The following is a 25,885-nucleotide window of genomic DNA, read 5'->3' as shown; positions in this document are numbered from 1 at the left end:
CAGCCAATCACCCTCTCCGCCGAGCGTATCACATAAAAGCAAACTGGCAATAGAAAAGCTGTTCAAAAGAATCTTCTTCCCTTAAAACGCTAACGTTATAAAATACAAACATATAGTGGAGGTTAAAATGAGAATATGACTTGGCTTGAACACATTTTCAGTCAGGAGATTTTTTTTTGCTTTAATCCCTGAGTGTGGATCAGCGTATCGGTATCAGCGAAAATGGCGAATCTCTCTACCTGGCCCAGTTCCCAGATAATCGGCTAGTACCTCATTCAAAACACACAACACAAACCAAATCATCCACAGTCAGATGTCTGGTAACGACAGGCACAGAAGGGGACTGCTCAACCGATCACAGCCCCCCGATTAACAAGCTGGCCAAACTTGTATACCCCAGGCGTCTGTCCAGATTGGTTGCGCTGGACGGAATGTTCCGTCCCCCGCTCCAATCAGGATCCCCGACGACGCAAACCAGGAACTGGGCGGAGCCTCGAGCCTCGGAAAACACACAAGCCTGCTTGACAAACAAACACTGGGAGAGATGTGGCAGGTGTCGGGGGCCAGGTGTCAGCAGTGGCTGTAACACTTGTTAATGATCTGACACACGTTGTCATGTTTATTCATTCATTTATTTACACAAAGGCAGCTGACATAAATGTATATACAACGGATAGATCCGGTCCATTCATTGTCTCTATTGGTCAGTTTGCGTTCCGGCCGTGCCGATATCCATGATGATATACGCACGGCTAAATGGAATGTTGACACATCTTTTCATATTACTCCGCGTTTGTATAGATTACCGTTATCGAAGTTACATTATTACCGTTGCTTAGCAACCAATAAACAACTGGTTCAGCGGATGAATAAAAAAAAAACATAGTTCCATTAAAATACATTAATTAAAAGTTTGTCTTGTCTTTCTTTTGTGAAATATTGAACGATAAATGTGGTAACCGTTGTATAAAAGCGTTACCACCTAACCACCCCCGGTCCCCCGCTAGCTGTGCCGATATCCACGATATACCACGACTTCTCGTTCCATAACGCTTAAATACGATACAGGTTAAAAAGTGACGTGTGGGTGAGGAAGGAAGGAAACCCTGATGAAAGGTTTCTAAAGTTGTTGTTTTTTCTGAACAGTCCCACTCATATTTTTCATTTTATTGGACAGATACAGTGAAGATAGACAGGAAAGTAAGGAGAAGAAGGGAGAGAGAGGGCATGCCAGCAGGGCATGGGCCGGACTCGAACCCATGCCGACATGGGCATATGTGTGCACTGTAGACCGCGGTGCTAGACCACTGGACCACCCCAGGGCACGATAAAAGGTTTCTAGAAGAGTTTATTTACCGTGTTTTGTCATTTGTCCCCCACAGGGCATCGCTGGTACGGATGTGGCTAAGGAGGCGTCGGACATCATCCTGACCGACGACAACTTCAGCAGCATTGTCAAGGCGGTGATGTGGGGCCGCAACGTCTACGACAGCATCTCCAAGTTCCTGCAGTTCCAGCTCACCGTCAACGTGGTGGCCGTCATCGTGGCCTTCACCGGGGCCTGCATCACACAGGTAGGCTACTGACGACCTCTGCAGACCTCACGCATCACACAGGTAGGCTACTGACGCCTCTGCAGACCTCACGCATCACACAGGTAGGCTACTGACGCCTCAGCAGACCTCACGCATCACACAGGTAGGCTACTGACGCCTCTGCAGACCTCACGCATCACACAGGTAGGCTACTGACGCCTCTCCAGACCTCACGCATCACACAGGTAGGCTACTGACGCCTCTGCAGACCTCACGCATCACACAGGTAGGCTACTGACGCCTCTCCAGACCTCACGCATCACACAGGTAGGCTACTGACGCCTCTGCAGACCTCACGCATCACACAGGTAAGCTACTGACGCCTCTGCAGACCTCACGCATCACACAGGTAGGCTACTGACGCCTCTGCAGACCTCACGCATCACACAGGTAGGCTACTGACGCCTCTGCAGACCTCACGCATCACACAGGTAGGCTACTGACGCCTCTGCAGACCTCACGCATCACACAGGTAGGCTACTGACGCCTCTGCAGACCTCACGCATCACACAGGTAGGCTACTGACGCCTCTACAGACTTCATGCATCATTGGTGGCACTAGTATGTAGACATTTCAAGGCAAATGAAACTTTATATTTAGTAATGATAGAATAACTATATTTGATCGCCAAACAACATGTTGAAACACGTTAAAAATGAAAGAGAGAGAAAGTGAAAGCGTTATAATGTTCCTCAGTGAATTCAGCTTTTTGGCAGCGTTTTTGACATGATTAAACACAAGTCAGGTTTTTATAATGCAATTGCAATCCAGCTCCAATCTGTTAAAAAAATCCTCCTGAGAACTCTGATTTGAATTGATGTGGTCATTTGTATGTGTTTGTTTGGCTACGGTGAGGCAGTGCAGAGGTTGATAGGGCATTACAGCATTTGTAATCAACCTAGGGAAATACTGCATGTTTTATCAATTGATTGCCCGGATGGATTTTTCATACAGCGCTACTCAGGCTCTCCCTGTCTGGAACTAGCAGTCATCCACCCCAATTTGACCCACGGTCACAGTGACAGCACCACCGATTTGGTGTTCATCCAGGCAAAAACACAATTGCAAATGGGGCTGCACAGAATAGGCACAAACAGCTACGGTAGTGCTTAGTCTGTGTGCAGTGAACAGCGCCGTTCTTTTGAGTGACTGGCACAGGAGCTGGAGCGTTATGGTCATCATACAGGACATCAGGAGAGACTCTCACTGAGGCTGATCATGTATGGTAGATGCTAAGTGGGTAACGCTAACCCTTACCTTAACATAACCCTCACCACAACTGTTTTCTTTCAAACTGTACTTTAACTGTCAGAGTCTGGCCCTCCCAAGGATCCCAGTTTGCATTTCCAGGTAATGTACAGGCCTGGGCCTATGTACTGTAGATCTGGTAGTCTATGTACTGTAGCTCTGGTAGCCTATGTACTGTAGCTCTGGTAGTCTATGTACTGTAGCTCTGGTAGCCTGATCAGTTTGAATTGTCTCTGTCGACCTGAAGAACAGCGCTATGAGTCAGCAGCAGCTATACTGTAAGTGGACATACCGTCCCGCTCTCTGTCATTGTTGAACAGTGTGTGTGGGCTAGTGGAGAGTTTCCCCTCTTAATATTACATGGTCCGTGACTGTGCTTCGAACATTGTTGGGGCGTTTCAGTCTGACATGGGGATGTTGTGCGTGTTACGTAACGGTGACGGGTATGAATGAGTAATGCTCTTTTTTCTGTCTCCTCTCTTGCCCATTTTCTCTCTTGGCCTCTTTCTTTCTCTATCTATCTATCTGTCTCTCTCTCCCCTCCCTCCTTCCTTTCCTCCGGTTCTGTCTCTCTCTCCCCTCCTTCCTTTCCTCTGGTTCTGTCTCTCTCTCCCCTCCCTCCTCCCTTTCCTCCGTTTCTGTCTCTCTCTCCCCTCCTTCCTTCCTTTCCTCCGGTTCTGTCTCCCTCTCCCCTCCTTCCTTCCTTTCCTACGGTTCTGTCTCTCTCTCCCCTCCTTCCTTCCTTTCCTCCGGTTCTGTCTCTCTCTCCCCTCCTTCCTTTCCTCCGGTTCTGTCTCTCTCTCCCCTCCTTCCTTCTCTCCGGTTCTGTCCTCCCCTGCAGGACTCTCCCCTGAAAGCGGTCCAGATGCTGTGGGTGAACCTGATCATGGACACCTTTGCCTCCCTGGCTCTGGCCACGGAGCCGCCCACTGAGGCCCTGCTGCTGAGGAGGCCCTACGGACGCAACAAACCCCTGGTCTCCCGCACCATGATGAAGAACATCCTGGGCCACGGTGTCTACCAGCTGACCATCATATTCACCCTGCTGTTCGCTGGTAAGAGCCTGGGAGGGAAGGAGAGGGAGGGAGGGAGAGAGAGAGAGAGAGAGAGAGGGAGAGAGGGAGAGAGGGAGAGAGAGGGAGAGAGAGGGTGAGAGAGGGTGAGAGAGGGTGAGAGAGGGAGAGAGAGGGAGAGAGAGGGAGAGAGAGGGAGAGAGAGGGAGAGAGAGGGAGAGAGAGGGAGAGAGAGAGGGAGGGAGGGAGGGAGGGAGGGAGGGAGAGAGAGAGAGAGTCCAACCAGGTGTTTGTCTTCGTGTGTGTGTGTGTGTGTGTGTGTGTGTGTGTGTGTGTGTGTGTGTGTGTGTGTGTGCACGTGTGTGTGTGGTGCTGGTTATGTACTTAATTTTCCTTCCCACCTCAGATTGAACTTAATTTGACTACTGTGTGTGTCTCCCCCCCTTCCTCTACAGGTGAGCAGATATTTGACATCGACAGCGGCAGGTACGCGCCCCTCCACGCCCCGCCTTCGGAGCACTACACCATCGTCTTCAACACCTTTGTGATGATGCAGCTCTTCAACGAGATCAACGCCCGCAAGATCCACGGCGAGAGGAACGTCTTCGAGGGCATCTTCAACAACCTCATCTTCTGCTCCATCGTCTTTGGGACCTTCATCATCCAGGTACAGTGGACAGCAGTGATCCTCCTATTCGGTTGTTAAGTCGTGACGTGTTTCCGGGTCCAACGTTGGCTGAGGCGCTGTCTTCGAAATGCCTCAGTAATGATAATAATTCATTATATTTATATAGTGCTTTTCCGAGGCTCAAAGACGCTGACAATATGGGGAAAACGGGAAAGTGCTGTGTCCCTTGTTGTATGAATAGATCCCAGTCTAAAAAACGATTGAACTGTCATTCTAACCCTGTAGCTGTAGTACACTGGTACTCGTTTGACGTCAGACTTAACAACCGTATAGAGAGGTGTACAGCAGGCTCCTATAGAGAGGTGGACAGCAGGACTCCTAAAATATCCTTAAAATCTCCATTATGCTCCTTTTCAATATGAAATGTTATACATCTTGCGGTTGTAACTAACTCTCACTTTGGGGGTCTCAAGGACCCCTCCACAATCCTCACGCTACAGTAACCAAGGTGACCCAGCAGGCCTAAGACAGTAAATGAAGTTGGTTTGACCTGAGACTTCTTTCTCTCTTCCTCTCTCTCTCTGCCCTGTGGTTTAGATTGTGATTGTGCAGTTTGGAGGGAAACCGTTCAGCTGCGTGGGCCTCTCCATAGACCAGTGGCTGTGGTGCGTCTTCCTGGGTTTCGGCTGTCTTCTCTGGGGTCAGGTAAGAGGAGATCCAGGAGAGCTGCAAGTGTGTCACCTGTAACTTTCCAACACAGTGAAACCCGACCGTGACACAACACTGCCCCCCTGTGGCCAATCATGCAACTCTCAAGTTGCTATTCTTTGTTGAGGGAGTTAGAGCTTAAAGAAATCAATGTGTTATCCCCATCTGAAGTATTCTTTCTTATATCTATATCTTATAATTTAAGTATATAGTATGTCTAGAGTACGGGTAGAAAGTAATCTATGTTGTATTGGTCATACAGTTTATACATTGACAAACAAAGAACCAGTTAATATCATGACAAGAAATAACTTCAAAGCTATTACTTTGTTTATAATACATTTCCAAACGTTCTGTGGAAACCCCTGGTTTGGTCAACACTGTTGAACAGGCTAGCTAACTGGTTTGGTCAACACTGTTGAACAGGCTAGCTAACTGGTTTGGTCAACACTGTTGAACAGGTGTAGCTAACTGGTTTGGTCAACACTGTTGAACAGTCTAGCTAACTGGTTTGGTCAACACTGTTGAACAGGCTAGCTAACTGGTTTGGTCAACACTGTTGAACAGGCTAGCTAACTGGTTTGGTCAACACTGTTGAACAGGTGTAGCTAACTGGTTTGGTCAACACTGTTGAACAGGTGTAGCTAACTGGTTTGGTCAACACTGTTGAACAGGTGTAGCTAACTGGTTTGGTCAACACTGTTGAACAGGCGTAGCTAACTGGTTTGGTCAACACTGTTGAACAGGTGTAGCTAACTGGTTTGGTCAACACTGTTGAACAGGCTAGCTAACTGGTTTGGTCAACACTGTTGAACAGGTGTAGCTAACTGGTTTGGTCAACACTGTTGAACAGGCTAGCTAACTGGTTTGGTCAACACTGTTGAACAGGCGTAGCTAACTGGTTTGGTCAACACTGTTGAACAGGCTAGCTAACTGGTTTGGTCAACACTGTTGAACAGGCTAGCTAACTGGTTTGGTCAACACTGTTGAACAGGCTAGCTAACTGGTTTGGTCAACACTGTTGAACAGGTGTAGCTAACTGGTTTGGTCAACACTGCTGAACAGGTGTAGCTAACTGGTTTGGTCAACACTGTTGAACAGGCTAGCTAACTGGTTTGGTCAACACTGTTGAACAGGCGTAGCTAACTGGTTTGGTCAACACTGTTGAACAGGCGTAGCTAACTGGTTTGGTCAACACTGTTGAACAGGCTAGCTAACTGGTTTGGTCAACACTGTTGAACAGGTGTAGCTAACTGGTTTGGTCAACACTGCTGAACAGGTGTAGCTAACTGGTTTGGTCAACACTGTTGAACAGGCTAGCTAACTGGTTTGGTCAACACTGTTGACCAGGTGTAGCTAACTGGTGAGGGCACCAGTCCTGCTTGTCTGTGTATAGGATACCTTATTCTGATACACAGCCTGTGGTGCAAACTTGTCACCTTTCTGCTAAATTAGCCGTTTTTACTTCAAAATAGGTCATCCACGCAAATCATGTAGATCTGGCAAAAAAATATTTTGGGAAGGGTTTGGGGGTGGGGGTCTACGTCTCTTCCAAGTAACATGATGACTATTCTTCTAACTAATCTTCCTGTCTGCTAAACTCCGCTGCTGTTGAAATAACTTTTAGCTTCATGCAGCGAATTCTAGACAGTGTGGAGGACAGTCACAGTAAGCAACCTTGTTTTCAACATAATGACGTGTTATATGGGTGTTACGGTTAGGACCGCTGCTGAGACCACCATTAGTGCTAGCGCTATCCATTTAGCACCGTTAGTGCTAGCGCTTTCCACCTCGCCCCCCCCCAAAGTGTCACCTTTTTGGGCCATCACCAGTTTGCACCCCTGGGCTTTAGGTGTCTGTACGTCACATTAAACGGCCCTGCGCCCATCTGTCTTATTAATTAATGTGCTAATTACAAATAAATTACCAACAGACTAAGTGTGATGAAGGTAAGGAAGAAAGTCTCACATCTCTCTCTCTCCTCTTTCTCTCTCTCTCTCTCTCTCTTTTTCTCTTTCTCTCTCTCCTCTCTCTCTCTCCTCTCTTTCTCTTTCTCCTCTATTCCTTCCTTCCTTCCTTCCCTCCCTCCCTTCCCTCCCTCCTTCCTTCCCTCCTTCCTTCCTTCCTTCCTCTCCTCCCAGCTCATCTCATCCATCCCCACCGGCAGCCTGAAGTTCCTGAAGTCGGCCGGCCACGGCACCCAGCAGGAGGACATCCCCGACGAGGAGCTGGACGACATGGAGGACATGGAGGACATCGACCACGCCGAGAGGGAGCTGCGCCGCGGACAGATCCTCTGGTTCAGAGGCCTCAACCGCATCCAGACCCAGGTAACGCCCTCCCTGCCCGCCCGCCCAGCCTCCACCGCACTGTCCACCAAGCAAGGGGAATTATAAGCCATACGCCGTGTTAACGGTTAACACTCGACCCCTTTCAACCAAACCCCCCCCCCTCTCCCACCTCCCCCTCCCCCCTCTCCCACCTCCCCCCTCTCCCTCCCCCCTCCCCCTCTCCCCCTCCCCCCTCTCCCCCTCCCCCACCTCCCCCTCCCCCCTCTCCCCCTCCCCCTCTCCCCCTCCCCCCTCTCCCACCTCCCCCTCCCCTCTCTTGTCTCTCAGCACTCTTTTAAGGACGGCATGTGCCCAAAACAAAAAGCTGACTTTCTCTGATTTTTTCTGTTTGCTTCAAAAGCTAAAAGCAGGTGTCCCTTTGCCTGTTTCTGACTTGAAGCTAAAGTCTACTTCGCTAACAAAGCTCCGTTGGAACGACGACTTGTGACAGTAGTTTTGCCGATGAGGGGGAAAATCCCCCCCCCCCCCCCTTTGTGTGAGTTTTTAACAGTCCACCATTACAGGACAGGTAAACGTTAAGACCTCAGCCTCTCCATATGTATCTTTTAAAAGATAAGAGTCAGTCCAGATTGGGGTGAAGCTCCTTCAGATCAGCGCCTTCTCCTTCCTCCCCCGTTCTCTCCTCTGTACTGCTATCTAGCCCCTCTCTCTCTCCTCTGTACTGCTATCTACCCCCCCTCTCTCTCTCCTCTGTACTGCTATCTACCCCCCCCCCCCTCTCTCTCCTCTGTACTGCTATCTGGCCCCTCTCTCTCTCCAGTGGCATTTTCTATTATATTGTCACCTTTTATTTTTTTCCTTTAATCTCTATCTCTCCTCTCTCTTTGCTGTTTATTGTTTCTGGGCCTGTCCTGTCAACCTCTCTGCTTCCTTGCAGATGGATGTAGTGAGTGCATTCCAGAGCGGATCTTCCTTTCAGGGGGCTCTGAGGCGGCAGCCCTCCACCACCAGCAGCCAACAGCACGATGTAACCTATGTTTCTAGCCCTTCACATGTAGCCTTATCTACTACTGCCACTGCCAGCTCCGCTTCTGCCACTGTGGGGTGTGAGTGCGTGTTGTTTCCTTTAGTGCATGAGATCTTCTAACATCTTCCTTATTATTCCACTTCCGCCTAACGTCGTTTCTCTCTCATGTTTCTGCTAATGTCCCTTTTTTCTTCTTTCTTCTTTCGAAAAAAAAGAAAAAAAAAAAGACAAACAAACATCTTCCATATTTGCTTCTTCTAAACATAACTGCTGTATTATATCTATGTTCCTGTAACCAGGTCACTAGTCCAAGGTTTCTTTGTGTCATCTTGTTTTCTGTTCTGCTTCCGCTTGGGTCTGATAAAGGAGGTAGTGTGGGGGGGGGGGCGGTGGGGGGGGTGTTGGCTGTAGTTGGATCGACGTTGTTATCTGGGGTGCGTCTGCAGCTGTCACTGGTCCCTGTCCCCCCTACCGTGCTCAAGGCAGGTTGTTGTGGCAGCTCTAGTCCTTAGCTGGGTAAATGTTTTGAGTATATGCCCATGGTCACGGTAAAAGACTAAACTATGATGATGGGGGAGAGAGGGCTGAGCAGTCTTGAGCTTAACCTCGAGTTTCTCCCTCAACTGTCAGTGCCAGACTTTCATGGCTCAACATTATTAAACCCCCTGCAAATAGCAGCCGTGGTTCCGGTCTAGTCTGGCCTGCTCAGTGACGGCCTCCAGGGTTTTCCAGGGTGACACACAGAGCAGTCTGGGTATGCCCAGCCGGAGGGCCTTCTGCATTAGCTCCCAGTAATTGACAATCAGTGGCAGCAAATTGAACATGGTTTCTGGCTGCTGTGCAGCACCCAGGAATGTCCTGTGTCCTCTCCAGAGTGGAAGTCTGCTCTGCGTACAAGAAAAGGACCAAGGCCATCCCCCTATCCTCCAAATGAATCTTGTCTCCTTTGACTGCTCTCCTTTCCCACCAGACTAAAGAGTTTCTTGACGTGTTCAGTGTATTAACTGTTCCCTTGCAGGGAGCGGATGACCGTGAACTAAACTGCTCATTTGCAGGGCTTGGCAGACAGGCTGACTGACCTGCTGTGGACATTGGCTTTATTACTGGTCATCTGATGTTTTATAGACTACGAGGCTGGGTGGTTGGATGACTGGAAACATTCATATAATTCTAGGAAGTAAAATGTGTGTTTTAAGTTAGCCAAACAGTCCTCCATGTGCTCTAGATTTGATTTGGATTATTTTCAATTTGCGGTAAATTATTCACAAGACTGAGATGTCAATAAGGAAGCAACTTTACTGTGTGTTAACGTTAACATTTGTCCCCTCCTAGGTTGCACTACTTGGAACTTGTATTCAATCACTTCTCTCATGTATCAACTATGTCTTCCTGCTAAACTGTGAACCCTCTCTTCCCAGGTGCTTCGTTGAGAAAAGAAAACATTTTCATTTAGGATTGAAGATTCATTCTGTCTTGCATATCGTGGTTTTATTGTGATATTCCTCATTTGTAGCCAGTTTGTCCACTGTTGCCAAAAATGCACCAGCGCAGAATCTTATAACACTGACTCCAACATATTCCTCCTTAGATTCTGTGAAATGTGTCATGGGCTATACTCAAAGGTTTACTACTATTGAACACACAGGTAGCGCCGCTCTGCATGGGTTCAAGTCTCTAGTCTCGTTTGTGATTCTTGTGCTGTACATATAAAGCTTTAGACCTGCTTGGCTGCCGCAGTTTTTGTTTTCTCCACAACATAATCAAGTGACTGACCCTCCCCCTCTCCTCCCCCAACCTGAAGCATGTCCAACGAGTAACCTTCTGTGTCCAAGCTTCTGTCCTCTATGGGTCTGTTCTCGTCTAGAACGTCTGTCCTGGTCGTCTCCTTTTGCATTTTGAATACTAGGACAGTCCCAGAGTACATTTTGACTACTCCTAAAACAGTTGCATTGTTTTTTCCAATGGTTTGTCAACGAACAAAGAGTTTGAAGTGTGAGTCAACGGTAAGAGGCGTCACTGTACTGTACTCCACTCACTGGCTTCTCCACCAATGAGTGCTCAGTCTCAGTCCAGTGAAGACCTTTAACAAAAGCATCAGGGTTGACTCACACCGTAGCCTCTAGTAGAGAGTACTAGTCCTCACTGCATACTTGCACGTCTTTTTTAACGTTTTTGCCCCCCAAAATCAAATTGCGCACTGGTTTTTTGGTGTCCCCCCCAAACTCACTGCAATTGACCCGTTTTAAAACCAAGCCCCCATTTGTCCATGGTTTCTAATCACTCTTTCAAATTAAAAGCATATTATGTACGTGTGTGTGACTTGACGGTGTTGTGCATCGAGACTGACTGTGTGTCTGTTTCCCCCCCCGCCCCACAGATCCGAGTGGTGAATGCATTCCGCAGCTCCCTGTCCCCCTATGAGGGGCTGGAGAAGCCTGAGTCGCGCAGCTCCATCCACAACTTCATGACCCACCCGGAGTTTCGGATAGAGGACTCGGAGCCCAGCATCCCCCTCATCGACGACACCGACGCCGAGGACGACGCCCCTACCAAGCGCAACTCCGCCTCCCCCCGCAACGCCACGCCCACCCCGCCTCCCCCGCCCTCGCCCACCCCCTCGCCCAACCAGAACAATAACGCCGTGGAGAGCAGCGGCAACCACCTCTTCCCGGAGGGCAGCAAGACGGGGACCCCCCCCTCGGCCCCGGGGAGTCCCCTACACAGCCTGGAGACCTCCCTCTGAGCCCCGCCGCCCCCCCCCCCCCCCCCTCCCAGCACCACACCACGCCCACTTTTCTACCCACGACAAGGAAGCTCGCCTCAGACGATGCGCAGCAGAGGAGAGAAGAGAGACGGAGGGGTGGATAGTAGAGGAGGATAGTAGCGGAGAGGCTTCTGTGAGCTTAGCTTGTGCTGGACTGAAACAAGGGCAAACATTCACGAGAATGTAGGGTTTGGTTGTGATGTTTTTATTTTTATTTTTTTTCTTTCTGTTTATTTTTTTTTGGGTTCTTCTTAAAATAACCCCTCTGCAACATGAGGGCTCTGTGTCTCCACCCCTCCCTCCTCGATAACATTTGTTTTTCTTGGCGAAAGAGGGGTGACTATAAACTCAGATTGAAAGTGACTTTTTTTATTTTTTATTATTATTATTATTATTATTATAATGAGGGGGAGGCTCCTCCTTGTAGCTTGAAGATCAGCTGTAAGAAATGAAAGAAAACCTTTAACTTCTCTTCATCTGAATGGTGTTGTATATTTATCTCTTTAGGCCCTTGCTCATTCAAAAACTTACTTCTGCTCCCATTGGCTGTTAATATTTTGAATTATTTATGTTTTTGGAAAAAAAGCAGGTCTGTTTACAAAGTTTGTAGATACTTTCTTTCTGTTTGTAGAGCGAAGAGCTTCCTGACGTATGACGCAGAAAAACATGGGGGACAGACATTTGAATGAGAGGACTATTTCAGATACTGCTGTATTTTTTCAGGAAAAAAAGGGTGTTTCTATTGAAACTTAACTATTTTTGCCTGCAAGTTTTATTTGTTATATATTTGTAGATAAATAGAACCTTCTAGCCAAACAGATAAAACATGTGGCTTGTATAGCAAAAGAGGTCCAGTGCTGGGAGGAGTCTAAGGCAGAGAGGGGAGGGGCAGGGAGGACAGGACCTCTGTCCATTCACATTTCTTTAAATATTTACTCCGTTCATTACTTCAGTTTTTCATGTTCAGAGGAACCTGTTTCTAATTTCTTTAAGGGGTTAATGGGGGGTGGGGGGGGGGGGATTACACATGTTGAAAAGTTTATTCATAAAGGGAGTTTGGAAGACAGTTGGTCATCACATTGAGAATCAGTTGTTGTTTTTTTCTCTTATTTTCACTCAGCGAAACTTCAGTCCCTGCCAATGTACAATATTGACATTTGTTTACTCAGGCATAGAAAAAGGAGTGAATTGAAAAGGATTCTATTTAAATTTAGAGGACATTTTTAACTTCAAATGTTTTGTCTTTAGGTAGTCAAATGTTGTCTTGGTCGATACAGCGAGTGGATTATTTTCAAATTATTTTCGATTCTTTTAAGATTTCTTTTTAGGAAAACTTAAATTTCCCCCTCAAGAGTTCGGGTTTGTTGACATTTCAAAAATCAAAAACCAAAAAAAAAAAAACTTTTTCTTCATCTTTGTCAATAAGATTCCTTTCATGAAATGTTGCTGCATTTGATTTGTTTGTAGAATATTTTTGACACCTGATATACTGGAAACACTATAAGGATTGACACATTTTTAAAGAATAAAAAAACTAAGCATACACACTGTATCTCTGCACAGGGTACTTTATTTCATAACACCTCCCTTGAGAAAATTTTGATACAGACAACCATACAAATTGTACCTTTTGTATTTTTATGGAAAAAGCCGACAATAACTTTCAGCCTAACAAAAACCTACTGAGTTTTGGGGGGTTGACTTGACACAAATTACATGTTAATATTCAGGGTGGGGTTTTGGGCACTCAATAAAAAGGGTTTGTGATTGGTTCTGATATGAATATTTTTCTCAGGGTGGCAAAATGGTATGAGAGGAGAGCAGGCTCATATAATAGGCCTGTTGTCAAAATACTAACACAATACATTTTTCAATGTTGTGAAGTAGCTTGTCAACCATGTTGGGTAGCTTTTGTTCAGGCAGCAAGGTTCAGGATCTGACTGGTAAGTCCTTTTACCCATCTGGCGTCTCCCCCAAAACTTAACTGTGGGGTAGGGGCCAGGGGAACAGAACGGGAGGGAAAGGGTAAAAAAAAAAAAAAGAACGGGAGGGAAAGGGTTCAGTAGTCAGCTCAATCACAAAGATACTTTGGGAATAAGTTGTTTTCCTTGTGTTTTGCAGATAAAAAAAAGCAGCTTGAGATTTGCATGGAAGAGAAAATGGGAAGAAAAAAACAATCCATAAGAAGTCTGTTCTGTAGCTTCTTCCTGTAACGGGAATGAATGTTTATCCATCTGTTTTATGGATTATTATTTTTTTATCTTAACATTTGGAAATAAAAAAAAGTACTTCATGTCTGTTTATCTTGAGCAATTTAAATGGTTATCGTGATTGGATTTACATTTGAAACTTGTCGAGTAATGTGTATGGTTTTTAAAAATAAAAAATGAATATTTAGCCTAAATACAGGGACGTGCTTTTCATTTATCACGGGATCACTGGTCGTTAAAGTGCAGGGGCAGTATGGGGTTGGTACATACATTTTTTGACTTTTAAATAAATCATATATAGGCTACAGTGGGAGAAATAAGTATTCATCAAGATGTATTTATTTTTTTCCTGAGTGGGGCAGTCCCACTCGTACTTTTTTCATTTTATTGATAGATACAGTAGAGATTTTAGACAGGAAGGATGGGTGAGAGAGAGAGGAGGGATGACATGCAGGATATGTCCCCGGCCGGAATCGAACCGGGGACCCTGCGGTTACATGGCTTAACCCGCTACGCCACCTAAGCGCCCCCACATCAAGATTCTTTTAATTCAACATATTTCCAGTGCAGCTATTGACATTAAATGTATAATTTATATGTAATTCATATATACATTTACAATATCCATAGCTGTTATTTCTCTATCGTCATTTGGATGTAATGGCTGTTCAGTAATGGCTGTTTACATCCACTGCTCCATCTATGAATTTGAGAGTGGTTGGGGTGACCGCTTAATAGTTCCAGATAGACACTTTAATTATCACCCGTTTATTACTGCCAAGTTGTGGTGTAGTCTGTCTGAGTAGTCTGTCGGTATGTCACGTTAAGTTGTCGTGTACTGCCCTCTAGTGGTCGGTGTGGAACTGTAAGGTCGTGTACTGCCCTCTAGTGGTCGGTGTGGAACTGTAAGGTCGTGTACTGCCCTCTAGTGGTCGGTGTGGAACTGTAAGGTCGTGTACTGCCCTCTAGTGGTCGGTGTGGAACTGTAAGGTCGTGTACTGCCCTCTAGTGGTCGGTGTGGAACTGTAAGGTCGTGTACTGCCCTCTAGTGGTCGGTGTGGAACTGTAAGGTCGTGTACTGCCCTCTAGTGGTCTGTGTTGGAACTGTCAAGTAACTGTCAGCGGGGGACAGGCGGAACTTCGCTCTGCTCTGCCAGCTGAGGACGATCAATGAATTAACGGTCGTTGACTCTGCTAGATCGGGGGGGCCAAACACTTGGAATAGGGTCGCTTGATGTGCCTGAGAAGCATGTGCACGGAGACGGAAAATACCACGTTTTTCAAATATCAATTAACGCATGTGTATGTTGTTAAGAGTGAAACAAAATGCAGTTTTATCTGCTGAGCTAGAACGAAACAAATCTCCAATCTAGAATTGGTTGTCGTTGTACATAACCTAAAAATAAAAATGGACTCTGTCTACGGTGCTGCTGCAGACAGGACGCTTATGTCAATCGGTAAGCTGCTAAGAAGCCCTGCTTCTTTCTTTGTGGACCTCCGCGCCGACAGATGGCTCTGGAAGATTTCTATCCAACTCTCAACGCGGCTCGAGTCCCCGGCGACGCTCCGACGCTCTGCACGCCGCGAGCGACACACGCAACACTCCAGGGACGCGTCCGTCCGCACGTCGCTACCGTGGTGGTCCCAGGTGGTCCGTGGTGGTCCCAGGTGGTCCGTGGTGGTCCCAGGAACGGATCGCTGCAACTCTGGAATAGGTACAGTCCAGTGAGTGAGTGTGCTGGAATGAAGGAACTGCACGCATGTTGCAACGGTGGGCGGAATTGCCTCTGCCGTTTTCGCAGAGGTGACTTGTCTTGTCTTGTGTGGGATAAAACAAACAAAGGTCGATCATTATCTAGTGACAACATTCTAAAGTCCATTCTTGCGTTCCTGCCGTCTGATCTGAATACAATTGATATATTGACAGTCCAGACAGTGATCGATTCGACAGTCTTTTGTTGTTAATGCTTTGTTCTGTTTGTGTATTTCGTGTTGTAGCCGTATTTGGTGTGGAGCGCAACTTCTCTTTTTCATTTAGGCGAACTGTTTTTTTCTTCCGCATGTTGTAGAGTTCGGTATGCGACGGCTCCCCCTGTTGTAGCCAGAGCAAGATGAGGGAATGGTGGCTTCATGTGGGTCTGCTGTGCATCCCTCTGATAGCGGTGTACCTGCACATCCCCCCGCCCCAGCTGTCCCCGGCCCTCCAGAGCTGGCGCGTTGCCGGGTCCTTTTTTACTTTTAGGGGGAGTAACATCTTCTACAAAGGTAAGTTTAGTCAAGTCAAGTCAGCTTTATTTGTATAGCACGTTTCCATACAGCAGTGGCTGAACCAAAGTGCTTCACAGTAGGAAATAAACAAGATGCACAATGCACACAATAGTTTAGGTAGGTAGGTAGGTAACAAACATGATGATTGCTATATGCCTGTAGTTGAATTCAGTGTTGAAGTCCTGTCATGTGTTTTGTCGACCATACACTACTAGTCATACCTTGAATTGCAAGCATACATAGTTTTTTGTTTACTCCCCATCTGCGCTGATGTAAAAAGACAAGACAGGTGAGAGCAGTATGGGGGAAGCGTACCTGGGCTGTTGCTTTCACCTGTCCTGTTCTTTTAGATCAGTGTGACAAAAGTAAAACATGACCTGCCACTTGCCAGTAGGATCGCTGGCTGTGTCCTCGTCCATACCATGCTGTCATTATATGGTGTATAGCCTATAGGTCATATCTGACATCATAACTCATATGCTACTTCCTCCCACTGTGTACTCAGTATCCCATGGTGCATTGGGGAGCTCTGATGTTGTCATTCTCCTCCATGGTTTCCCCACCTCCAGCTACGACTGGTACAAGGTAAGATGACTGACACACACACACACACACACACACACACACACACACACACACACACACACACACACCATTGCACTACTGAGTCTAAGAACTCATCCTTCAAGTCCACAGAAACAAGTCTGTTAGTCTGTTAGTGTGAAGCTTATCCTGCTGTGGTCAGCTGTTCACTATTCAATACCACTAGGGTGGTTTCGTGGGCAATGGCAAGCTCTTTGAAAACAACTGACTACCCATATATTGACATAGTTTAGCACAGCAAAAGTATTCATAATTATATAAATATTTTGACATTGCGGAGGAGCAGGTATTGTTGGATATGGACAGCTCCAACAGATTTTGTGTGTCTGTGTCTGTGTCGTGTGTGTGTGTGTGTGTGCGTGTGCGTGTGTGTGTGTGTGTGTGTGTGTGTGTCCTGTAGATATGGGAGCCCCTGAACCAGCGCTTTAACAAAGTCATCGCACTGGACTTCCTCGGCTTTGGCTTCAGTGATAAACCTGTAAGGTGTTTTCCTTCTGTTCATCTCAGCAGAACTGCATGGTCATGCTTTAATTCCTTCCTTTCATATCATATACATATACTACACTACAACACAGTAGTCGTGAGCTTAGAATGATAAGGTTCTATCTCCGTCTAGGGCAGTTCAGAGATATTGAGCGTCAACGTTTTTACATTCCATTATGTTTTGTGAGATGGAACATCTCTCATTGTATTTTATGAATTACTAACAAAAAAATGTCAACATTTGACAAATAACACCACACAGGCATTAATAAACACCTAATGGATCAGAACTCAATTTTGACAAAAATGGAGATAGAACCTTATAATTCTAACGTCACGTAGTGCTGTAATGTTGCTCTAGCCAAATGTATGATGTTATTGATATATAACCTATGACGCCGTTTGCTAATAGGATGATTCCGTTCCCCCTGCCAGAGGCCTCACAGGTACTCCATCTTTGAGCAGGCCAGTGTGGTGGAGGCCCTGGTGTCCCACCTGGGCCTGAGAGAACAGAGGGTCAACCTGCTCTCCCACGACTACGGAGACACCGTGGCTCTGGAGCTGCTCTACAGGTGTGTGAGAGAGGGACCGAGGGGACACGTTGCTTATCATTTTAGGGAACAGATTAGAGGATTATGTTCAGGGTTATACATGTAAGGTCTGAACCAAGGTGCTTCTCGTCAGGCTAATGGGTCCTTTGCCCCCCATTGCTGACCCAAGCTGTTTACAGTCTAGGGTGGATTGATGTGTTTATTTGTGATGACGTGATCACTGACACCCTCTGTGTCTCCTACAGGAGCGACAACAACAGGACAGGCCACCTCAACATCAACAGCCTCTGTCTGTCCAACGGAGGTACGGCACAGTCTCCTCTCATGATGATGATAAAAATAATAACAATAATAGTAATACATTAGACTTGTATAGCGCTTTTCTAGACACTCAAAGACGCTTTACAAACTGAAAAGATCGAGTAGTAGTAGTAAAAAGAAACAAAAAATAAATAAAAGAAAGTATAGGGGTCTAATTAATTTTTAGATTGCTAAATCTAAGTCTTTGTAGGACAATCTACTCTGTATACTGTATACTACTCTGTATAAACACAATTACACCTAGATTGGGTCAACTAACCCAGGGTGGGGGTGCAAGGAGCTCAGTCATATAGATTCTTATAATCTGAATCACCGCCACCATAGTTATGAATATAAACAGTGGAAACATCAACGGTGACACCGTAAGAAACAATGTTCTTGTAGTGTTTTGCTCAGACATCTAATGTCTAGTGTGTGTGTGTGTGTGTTTTCCCTGTATCAACAGGACTCTTCCCTGAAACACACCATCCCAGATTACTTCAGAAGGTCAGTCGACATTTGCTTGTGTCTCCTAGTATCTGACTAGGGTCAATTCCATGTTGTTGTTGTTGTTGTTATACTGTAAATCTTTGTTGTAAATCGACGCATTTTTTTTTATTGTATAGCAAACAATTGTACTTCCTTTTCTTATTGTGAATGTGCTCTGTGGTAAGAATGAGAGGTTAGAATGAATGTGTGTTGAGTACCACTCAAGTACGAGTACGTCTAATGATCACAAGGTTGGCAGATCAGCGGTTCGAGCCCCGGCTGGCCACATGTCGAGGTGTCCTTGGGCAAGACACTGAACCCCAAAATTGCGTGTGTGTGGGCCAGCGCCTTGCATGGCAGCTTGCCGCCATTGATGTGTGAATGTGTGTGTGAATGGGTGAATGAGAGGCCGCTGTAAGGCGCTTTGGAGCAGCAAAAAAGGCGCTATATAAGTGCAGTCCATTTACCATTTACCATCTCCCTGGTGTCTCCCCCACACACACAGCTACTCAAGGACTCCAGCTTCCTGTCTCCTCTGCTGACCCGCCTCACCAACTACATGCTCTTCTCAAAGGGGTCAGTGCCTAACATCATCTCAGGACACACTGTGTATTTATTGTATTACTGGTGTGTTTACCCCGTGGTTGTGTGTGTGTGTGTGTGTGTGTATTACTGGTGTGTTTACCCCGTGGTTGTGTGTGTCTGTGTGTGTGTGTATTACTGGTGTGTTTACCCCATGGTTGTGTGTGTCTGTGTGTGTGTGTACTACTGGTGTGTTGACCCCGTGGTTGTGTGTGTGGCAGGATCGGGGACGTGTTCGGCCCGTACACCCAACCCACAGACGCAGAGTTCTGGGACATGTGGACGGGGATCCGCGTCAATGATGGAAACCTGGTCATGGACAGGTATGCTCACTGGGCTGTCAGACTTCTCTAATCTACCTGGTCATGGACAGATACACTCACTGTCAGACCTCACTAATCAACCTGGTCATGGACAGATACACTTACTGTCAGACCTCACTAATCAACCTGGTCATGGACAGATACGCCCACTGTCAGACCTCACTAATCAACCTGGTCATGGACAGATACACTCACTGTCAGACCTCACTAATCAACCTGGTCATGGACAGATACACTCACTGTCAGACCTCACTAATCAACCTGGTCATGGACAGATACACTCACTGTCAGACCTCACTAATCAACCTGGTCATGGACAGGTACGCCCACTGTCAGACCTCACTAATCAACCTGGTGATGGACAGGTCAGATTTGCTGCTGACATGATACATGGGTGTTATTTGGTAGTTCAGTGAAACCGTGCATACTGCGACATACTGTCTGTGTGCTGCTGTAACCTCCAACCTCACCCCTCACTGCTGGCCGGCCAATTCCCATCTAGTTGAGGTCAGGGCTGCTCTAGTTGAGGTCAGGGCGGCTCTAGTTGAGGTCAGGGCTGCTCTAGTTGAGGGCAGGGCTGCTCTAGTTGAGGTCAGGGCTGCTCTAGTTGAGGTCAGGGCTGCTCTAGTTGAGGTCAGGGCTGCTCTAGTTGAGGTCAGGGCTGCTCTAGTTGAGGTCAGGGCGGCTCTAGTTGAGGGCAGGGCTGCTCTAGTTGAGGTCAGGGCTGCTCTAGTTGAGGGCAGGGCTGCTCTAGTTGAGGTCAGGGCTGCTCTAGTTGAGGTCAGGGCTGCTCTAGTTGAGGTCAGGGCTGCTCTAGTTGAGGTCAGGGCTGCTCTAGTTAAGGTCAGGGCTGCTCTAGTTGAGGGCAGGGCTGCTCTAGTTAAGGGCAGGGCTGCTCTAGTTGAGGTCAGGGCTGCGCTAGTTGAGGTCAGGGCTGCTCTAGTTGAGGTCAGGGCTGCTCTAGTTGAGGTCAGGGCTGCTCTAGTTGAGGTCAGGGCTGCTCTAGTTGAGGTCAGGGCTGCTCTAGTTGAGGTCAGGGCTGCTCTAGTTGAGGTCAGGGCTGCTCTAGTTGAGGTCAGGGCTGCTCTAGTTGAGGTCAGGGCTGCTCTAGTTGAGGGCAGGGCTGCTCTAGTTGAGGTCAGGGTTCATGGAGACTAAAAGGATCACTGACTGATCTGTCACTGATGACCGTGCTTCCTCCTCCTCCCCCTCCACAGTATCCTGCAGTACATCAACGAGAGGCAGAAACACAGAGAGAGATGGGTGGGAGCTCTCACCTCCACCTTTGTCCCATGTAAGTAATATCACACACTATGAATATTCATGAGAAGATGTTACCCTTGTTAATACACAGGGATTAAAGCATCTCCTGACTGAATTCTTATTTTAACCTCCACTATTATATTTGTATTTAATAGCGTTAGCGTTTTCAGCTGATTTTGCATGAATCAGCTGATTCTGCTTCAGAGAAGATTAATCACTATCAGGCTGAATCCAATGCAATCTTGATGAGGCTTTATTCCTAGGCAATTTCAACTAGCTATTTCTAATGCTTGCTGTACATTCATACACTCCTATAGGCTAATTTGCTTGTGTGACGTTTATAGTAGTATGTAGTCTAAGCTATATAGTTAGGCCTAATAACGTCTAGTCTATATAGTTAGGCCTATATATAAAACTTAGTAGTAGTAGTAGTATATAAAAAGTAGTAGTATAAGTATGTTCTTTTTTAATTTTTTTATCATTTTTATCATTCTATGATCATTCTATCATTCTATATTATAATATGATATATTATTATCATTCTAAGGAAAAAATAAATAAAGTGAAAAAAATAGAACATAGTATATACCAGGGGTCGGCAACCACGCGACAGCTTAAACAGTGGCACGCAAGCAATAAGTGCGAGAATGGGAGAATGTTGAGGTCAATTTCTAACAAAGTTGCTAACATAGCAATGAGCTATGTATGCAAAGCCATGTAAACAGTCCTAACAATCAATGTGATCCCTGGCCCTGTTTTCCTTTGCTCAACTCCATTATCTGGGGGTGGTACTTGGTCACTTTAAGTAACAGACAAACTGGTCCAAAACTTTCCCGCAGCTTAGCCACCTAACCGCACACTGGGTTCAACGTCATAAAGGGACCAGGTAATTTGATTGGACAAGAGGCATTCCATGAGTGCTGATCAGATTTCCAGGGCGAATTTACGAACGCAGCTAGCGAACAGAACACGAAAAAACCGTCAGATCAGATATATAAACAGGTTATTTTGATAAACTGGACACATTTTGGGAATATATATGGTTACTTTCTCGCCTGAAAACATATTAAAACTTCATAAAATGACATGTTAACACTTGTATTGCCAAAATTACAGCTTTTAGCCAATGGAGGTTAAAATGGACGATTTAAATTGCCTGCTGCTAGCCGGTGCGAAATGCATTCTGGGAAAAAGGCGGTGGCTGCGCTTTTTTCCCATGGGTTGCAGTGTTTCCTCCAGGATTTTTCCCATTAGTGGCGGGGTGGTCGTCTTTCGCGCGCGCAGCGCGCACGATTTTTTTTCCCGCGTGCACGCGCATAAAACGCGTGCGCGCATAAAACGCGTGCACGCGAAAACAAATATAATTTCTTAAATAGCGGTTAAGTCATTAAAGCCGAGCAGGTGATTTTATATAGAAGGTGATCAAATACCAATATTATCAATATTGTTATGTACGACAAATACCAATATTATCAATATTGTTATGTACGACAGTATGTCATTGCAGCACTTTGTTGCACTTTACGACGTCACGTTCTGTTAGAGCTTTACGACGGTGTGTGTGTGTTGTCAGAATGAATGGCACTTGACACTAAACGGAGCTCAGTTTGTATACCTGTGTGGATCTACATTTATTAGCATAACACAAACATAATAAATTAGATAGAACAACCCTGTTCATTAATGTTCATTAATGCTTGAGTTCATGTTCATGTTCGCACTGTTACTGTGTTGTGTGCCAATGCACCCCTGTGATGCTGTGTGTGTTATTGAGACCGTTGGGAGAGAGAGCTCGGGTGAACTAAGAAAGTTGTGTATGAGATAGTTTACAATTAAACGCACAGATTACATGAGAGAAGCTATCTGTCATTATTTCAACCACTGTCCAAGTGGGGACGTTACAATACTTTCGTTTTAGAACGAAACGTTAGCCGCTAGCAGTGTTTTTAGCAGTCACCATTCTTGAGCAAAACATGATACAAACAAACATTCAAATACTCGTGTCGTCTTGATTTTTTTTTCCGATTTCAATGTATGACGCATCATTTGAAAGCTTACCATCTGTAGTTTCAGACTATGTAAACAAACGAAAAATTACGTAAGCAAATGGTTATTATTTATCTGGTATAGATACCACTTCTGCGCCGAATGTACCGCCACCTGCACAAATCCGCACCCGACATTGTAATTACCGTAATTTCTAAACGGTTTGTGCTATCGAAAAAAATCCAACTGTCCCTGAAAGCTGAGATGTTGCACTTCAACCAACATATAGGGTATTACGGTAAAATGTGACGTGAGGACATTCTCAGAGTCAGTTTACTCACAGTGATTGGCGGAGCGTTCAGGGACACATGCTTTTTTTCAGTTCTCCGGTCATAATAACTCGCTGCCTTTCTGCGCAGCCTGAATCAAAGTGGACTGTCTGAATCATTTGGTGGCGGAGCAAATTCATTCGTGGCGGCCCGCCACCAATAAATGCATATCGAGGGCCGAAGAACATAACCTCCATCTGAAAAATTCAGAACCTCCATCTGAAAAATTCACTTTTTTTCTTTTTTTCTTGTAGAATGCTATTTTTTAAAAAAAATAGCATTCTACAAGAAAACAACACAGTTATTTTTTAAGGATACCCCTATACAATTCATACAATTGTATAGGGGTATCCTTAAAAAATAGCATTCTACAAGAAAACAACACCGTTTTTTGTGTTTTCCCAAAAAAGTAAAATTTTCAGATAGGAGGTTATGTTCTTCGGCCCTCGATATAGAGGAAACACTGGCCGTTGTATGTAAAAAGACGGCGAAAAGGCGCTGAAGACGGCGCTTTTTTTCTAAAAAAAGACGTGAAGTGTGAACACCCCATAACACTTGTATCGAATCGAATTCAGAATTTTACTTTGAAAATTGGCGCCAGAATACGACTCTCGTGGAGTGGATGAGAGACTAGGGCTGCATTCGTAAATTCGCTCTGTGTCATTGGCTGCTATAGGCATAAAAGGAGAGAAACTCATGGTGTGGCCCCCATCTTCCCCTGACCTCAACCCTATTGAGAACCTTTGGAGCATCCTCAAGCAAAATATATATGAGGGTGGGAGGCAGTTCACATCAAAACAGCAGCTCTGGGAGGCTATTCTGGCATCCTGCAAAGAAATTCAAGCAGAAACTGTCCAAAAACTCACAAGTTCAATGGATGCAAGAATTGTGAAGGTGATATCAAAGAAGGGGTCCTATGTTAACATGTAACTTGACCTGTTAAGATGTTTTTGTTTGAAATAGCTTTTGATTTCAGTAAATATGACCTAATATGACCTCCTAACCCTAAATTCATCAAATTACCATTTTTAGTTCTTTACAACCTATAAAATGTTTTGAAACTCTGTTGTGCATAATCATTTGGAACAGTGCATTTTGAGTTTTTTATAATAAAAAAAAATACTGTTATCATTGGGAGGTTTGTTCAATAAAATTTGAATTATACTCTAACGGTTGATGACTTGAAAATTATACTGATTGTCATTTGCATCGACTATTTAGGAAAATCTGAGAAAAATATAATTTGCATAATAATTTGGAACGAGGTGTATATGTTGATCATAGAATGATAAAAATAAGTGAACCTGAAGTAAAAAAAAAAAAAAAAGATCACTTCATTTATTTTTTCCTTAGAATGATAATAATATATCATATTATACTATAGAATGATAGAATGATCATAGAATGATAAAAAATGATTACAAAAATAATAAAGTAAAAAAAATGAAAATGATCATGAGGTGACATAGTATACAATGTTCTTTTTCATTTCTTTCACTTGATTCTTTTTTTCCTTAGAAGGATAATAATATATCATATTATACTATAGAATTATATAGTATGAATGATCATAGAATGATAAAAATTATAAGAAATAATAAAGTGATTTTTTATATCCATAGTATAGTATGATATATTTTAACTCTTTTCTCACTTTATTATTTTTTTCCTTAGAATGATAATAATACATCATACTATAGTATACTAAATTGTTTTTGTGACGCTTACTATATTACATCATACTATACTTTATATTTATGCCTTAAAACACATCAGATATATCAACTACATGCCAATGAGTGACCAAGTTGTAGACCAAACATTTCTTTTTTTATATTTTGCAAAACGTCTTTCTCTTAGCTTTGGCTAGAGATGGGGTGACTGAGGCTAAGCTGCTTAGCGCTAGCTTGGCTGATCCCTCCAGGAGACAATTAGCCCATCTGTGTCTCACAGTCCAGTGGAATGATCTGAACTTCCTTAAATCTACTCCTCCCCCAATGTGGTGGTGAGACCACGGCCCTCCCCCCTCTAACCACTCTACACCCTTCTCCCCCACCCTCTCTCCTCCTCCTCCCTTTGCAGTGCACATGATCTACGGACCATTGGACCCGGTCAACCCTCACCCCCAGTTCATCCGTCTTTACCAGTGAGTCCCTCCGCTCCTCTCATCACCCTGGGGGGGGTCAGATAGAGAGGTGGTGTCATCAGTCTGACTTCTCCCATGATGAACATGACGGTTCCTCTCCTGTCCCCCTAAACCAGCGTTTCTCAAACCTCTCCTCGGGGACCACCAGCCGTTCCACATATTTGATCTGTTCCACCAGCAGCAGCACACCTGATCCAACTAATCAAGTACAAACCATAATTGCTTTGCACTTGATTAGTTGAATCAGGTCAGGTGTGCTGGTGGTGGAACAGATCAAATATGTGGAACGGCTGGTGGTCCCCGAGGAGAGGTTGGAGAACCACTGCCCTAAACCCCCATTCTCTATCCGTTTGCAGCAAACTGGTCCAGAGGTCCACGGTTTCTGTTCTGGACGAGCACATCAGCCACTACCCCCAGCTGGAGGACCCCACGGGCTTCCTCAACGCCTACTTCAGCTTCATCCACTCCTTCTGAGCAGCAGCACCTCCGAGGAACCTTCTCACTGACCTGGTCTGCTATTGACGTCAAAGCAAAGATTTATGCAAAGAGTACCAAGGTTTGAGCAGACTGAGATGATTGTGTCCCCACTGCCTACCTACCCGTCCGTCTGTCGTTAACAGCCTAGCCTTCCTGTAAAACTTATCTGAGTAGTGCTGAGTAGTGCTGATTTGATCATGGGTAAAAACCTTGTTCATTCTTGGTGTTGATATCCCCATGGCGTCAAGCCAGGTTTGACAACCTCAGCAGTAGAAGACTGATTGTAAACAAAGTTAATGAATGCTGCCTTGCATAGCAGGTTGTATTTTTTACAATGACAATATTAAATTAGAAAGAAAACTAGGGGCACCTTAGAAAAACTCAGTGACATGACAGATGTTACCAACTTCCTAAAGTGAGGAAACTGTTTGTAAAAGATGACATCTTAAGTATTTTGATATGATTTCTACATTCTGTGTATGAGGAACATACTGCACTGACAAAAAATTTTTGTTTCAAATAAAACTAGTTTTATAAAAAAAAACTTTTTATCCGAGTAGTCATTTAAATATGTCGACCATAATTAAGAGTCCAGGCTTG

General features: G+C 45.2%; 2 protein-coding genes across 4 annotated transcripts in view; both read left to right on the top strand.

Annotated features, from left to right (window-relative positions):
• Positions 1-11,263, top strand: part of atp2b1a (ATPase plasma membrane Ca2+ transporting 1a) — a 41,230-nt gene extending 29,967 nt beyond the window's left edge. For both annotated transcript variants that reach the window (XM_080538683.1, XM_080538684.1), the window contains exons 16-21: positions 1,383-1,574; positions 3,686-3,899; positions 4,313-4,524; positions 5,083-5,190; positions 7,335-7,523; positions 10,889-11,263. In XM_080538683.1, coding sequence (XP_080394809.1) covers positions 1,383-1,574; positions 3,686-3,899; positions 4,313-4,524; positions 5,083-5,190; positions 7,335-7,523; positions 10,889-11,254 — 1,281 coding nt within the window. In that variant the 3' untranslated portion in view covers positions 11,255-11,263. The remainder of the gene's footprint in view (positions 1-1,382; positions 1,575-3,685; positions 3,900-4,312; positions 4,525-5,082; positions 5,191-7,334; positions 7,524-10,888) is intronic.
• Positions 11,264-15,076: 3,813 nt separating this feature from the next.
• On the top strand, positions 15,077-25,815 carry mest (mesoderm specific transcript). 2 transcript variants are annotated; one of them, XM_080537616.1, is made up of 12 exons: positions 15,077-15,200; positions 15,555-15,750; positions 16,259-16,338; positions 16,757-16,834; positions 17,275-17,411; positions 17,636-17,694; positions 18,157-18,197; positions 18,685-18,755; positions 18,983-19,084; positions 20,302-20,378; positions 24,745-24,808; positions 25,165-25,815. In XM_080537616.1, the coding sequence occupies exons 2-12, from the start codon at positions 15,597-15,599 to the stop codon at positions 25,280-25,282; spliced, it is 981 nt and encodes a 326-aa protein (XP_080393742.1). In that variant the 5' UTR covers positions 15,077-15,200; positions 15,555-15,596; the 3' UTR covers positions 25,283-25,815. The 2 variants fall into 2 exon arrangements, with proteins under 2 accessions (XP_080393742.1, XP_080393743.1); XM_080537617.1 differs by having other exon boundaries at positions 15,103-15,210.
• The last annotated feature ends 70 nt before the right edge of the window (positions 25,816-25,885 follow it).

Source organism: Nansenia antarctica, assembly GCF_963989245.1.
Source record: "Nansenia antarctica genome assembly, chromosome: 8".
In the NCBI taxonomy this organism is placed as follows: Eukaryota; Metazoa; Chordata; class Actinopteri; order Argentiniformes; family Microstomatidae; genus Nansenia; species Nansenia antarctica.
The sequence above is the reverse complement of the archived record's forward strand: the minus strand, read 5'-3'. Positions and strand labels throughout refer to the sequence as shown.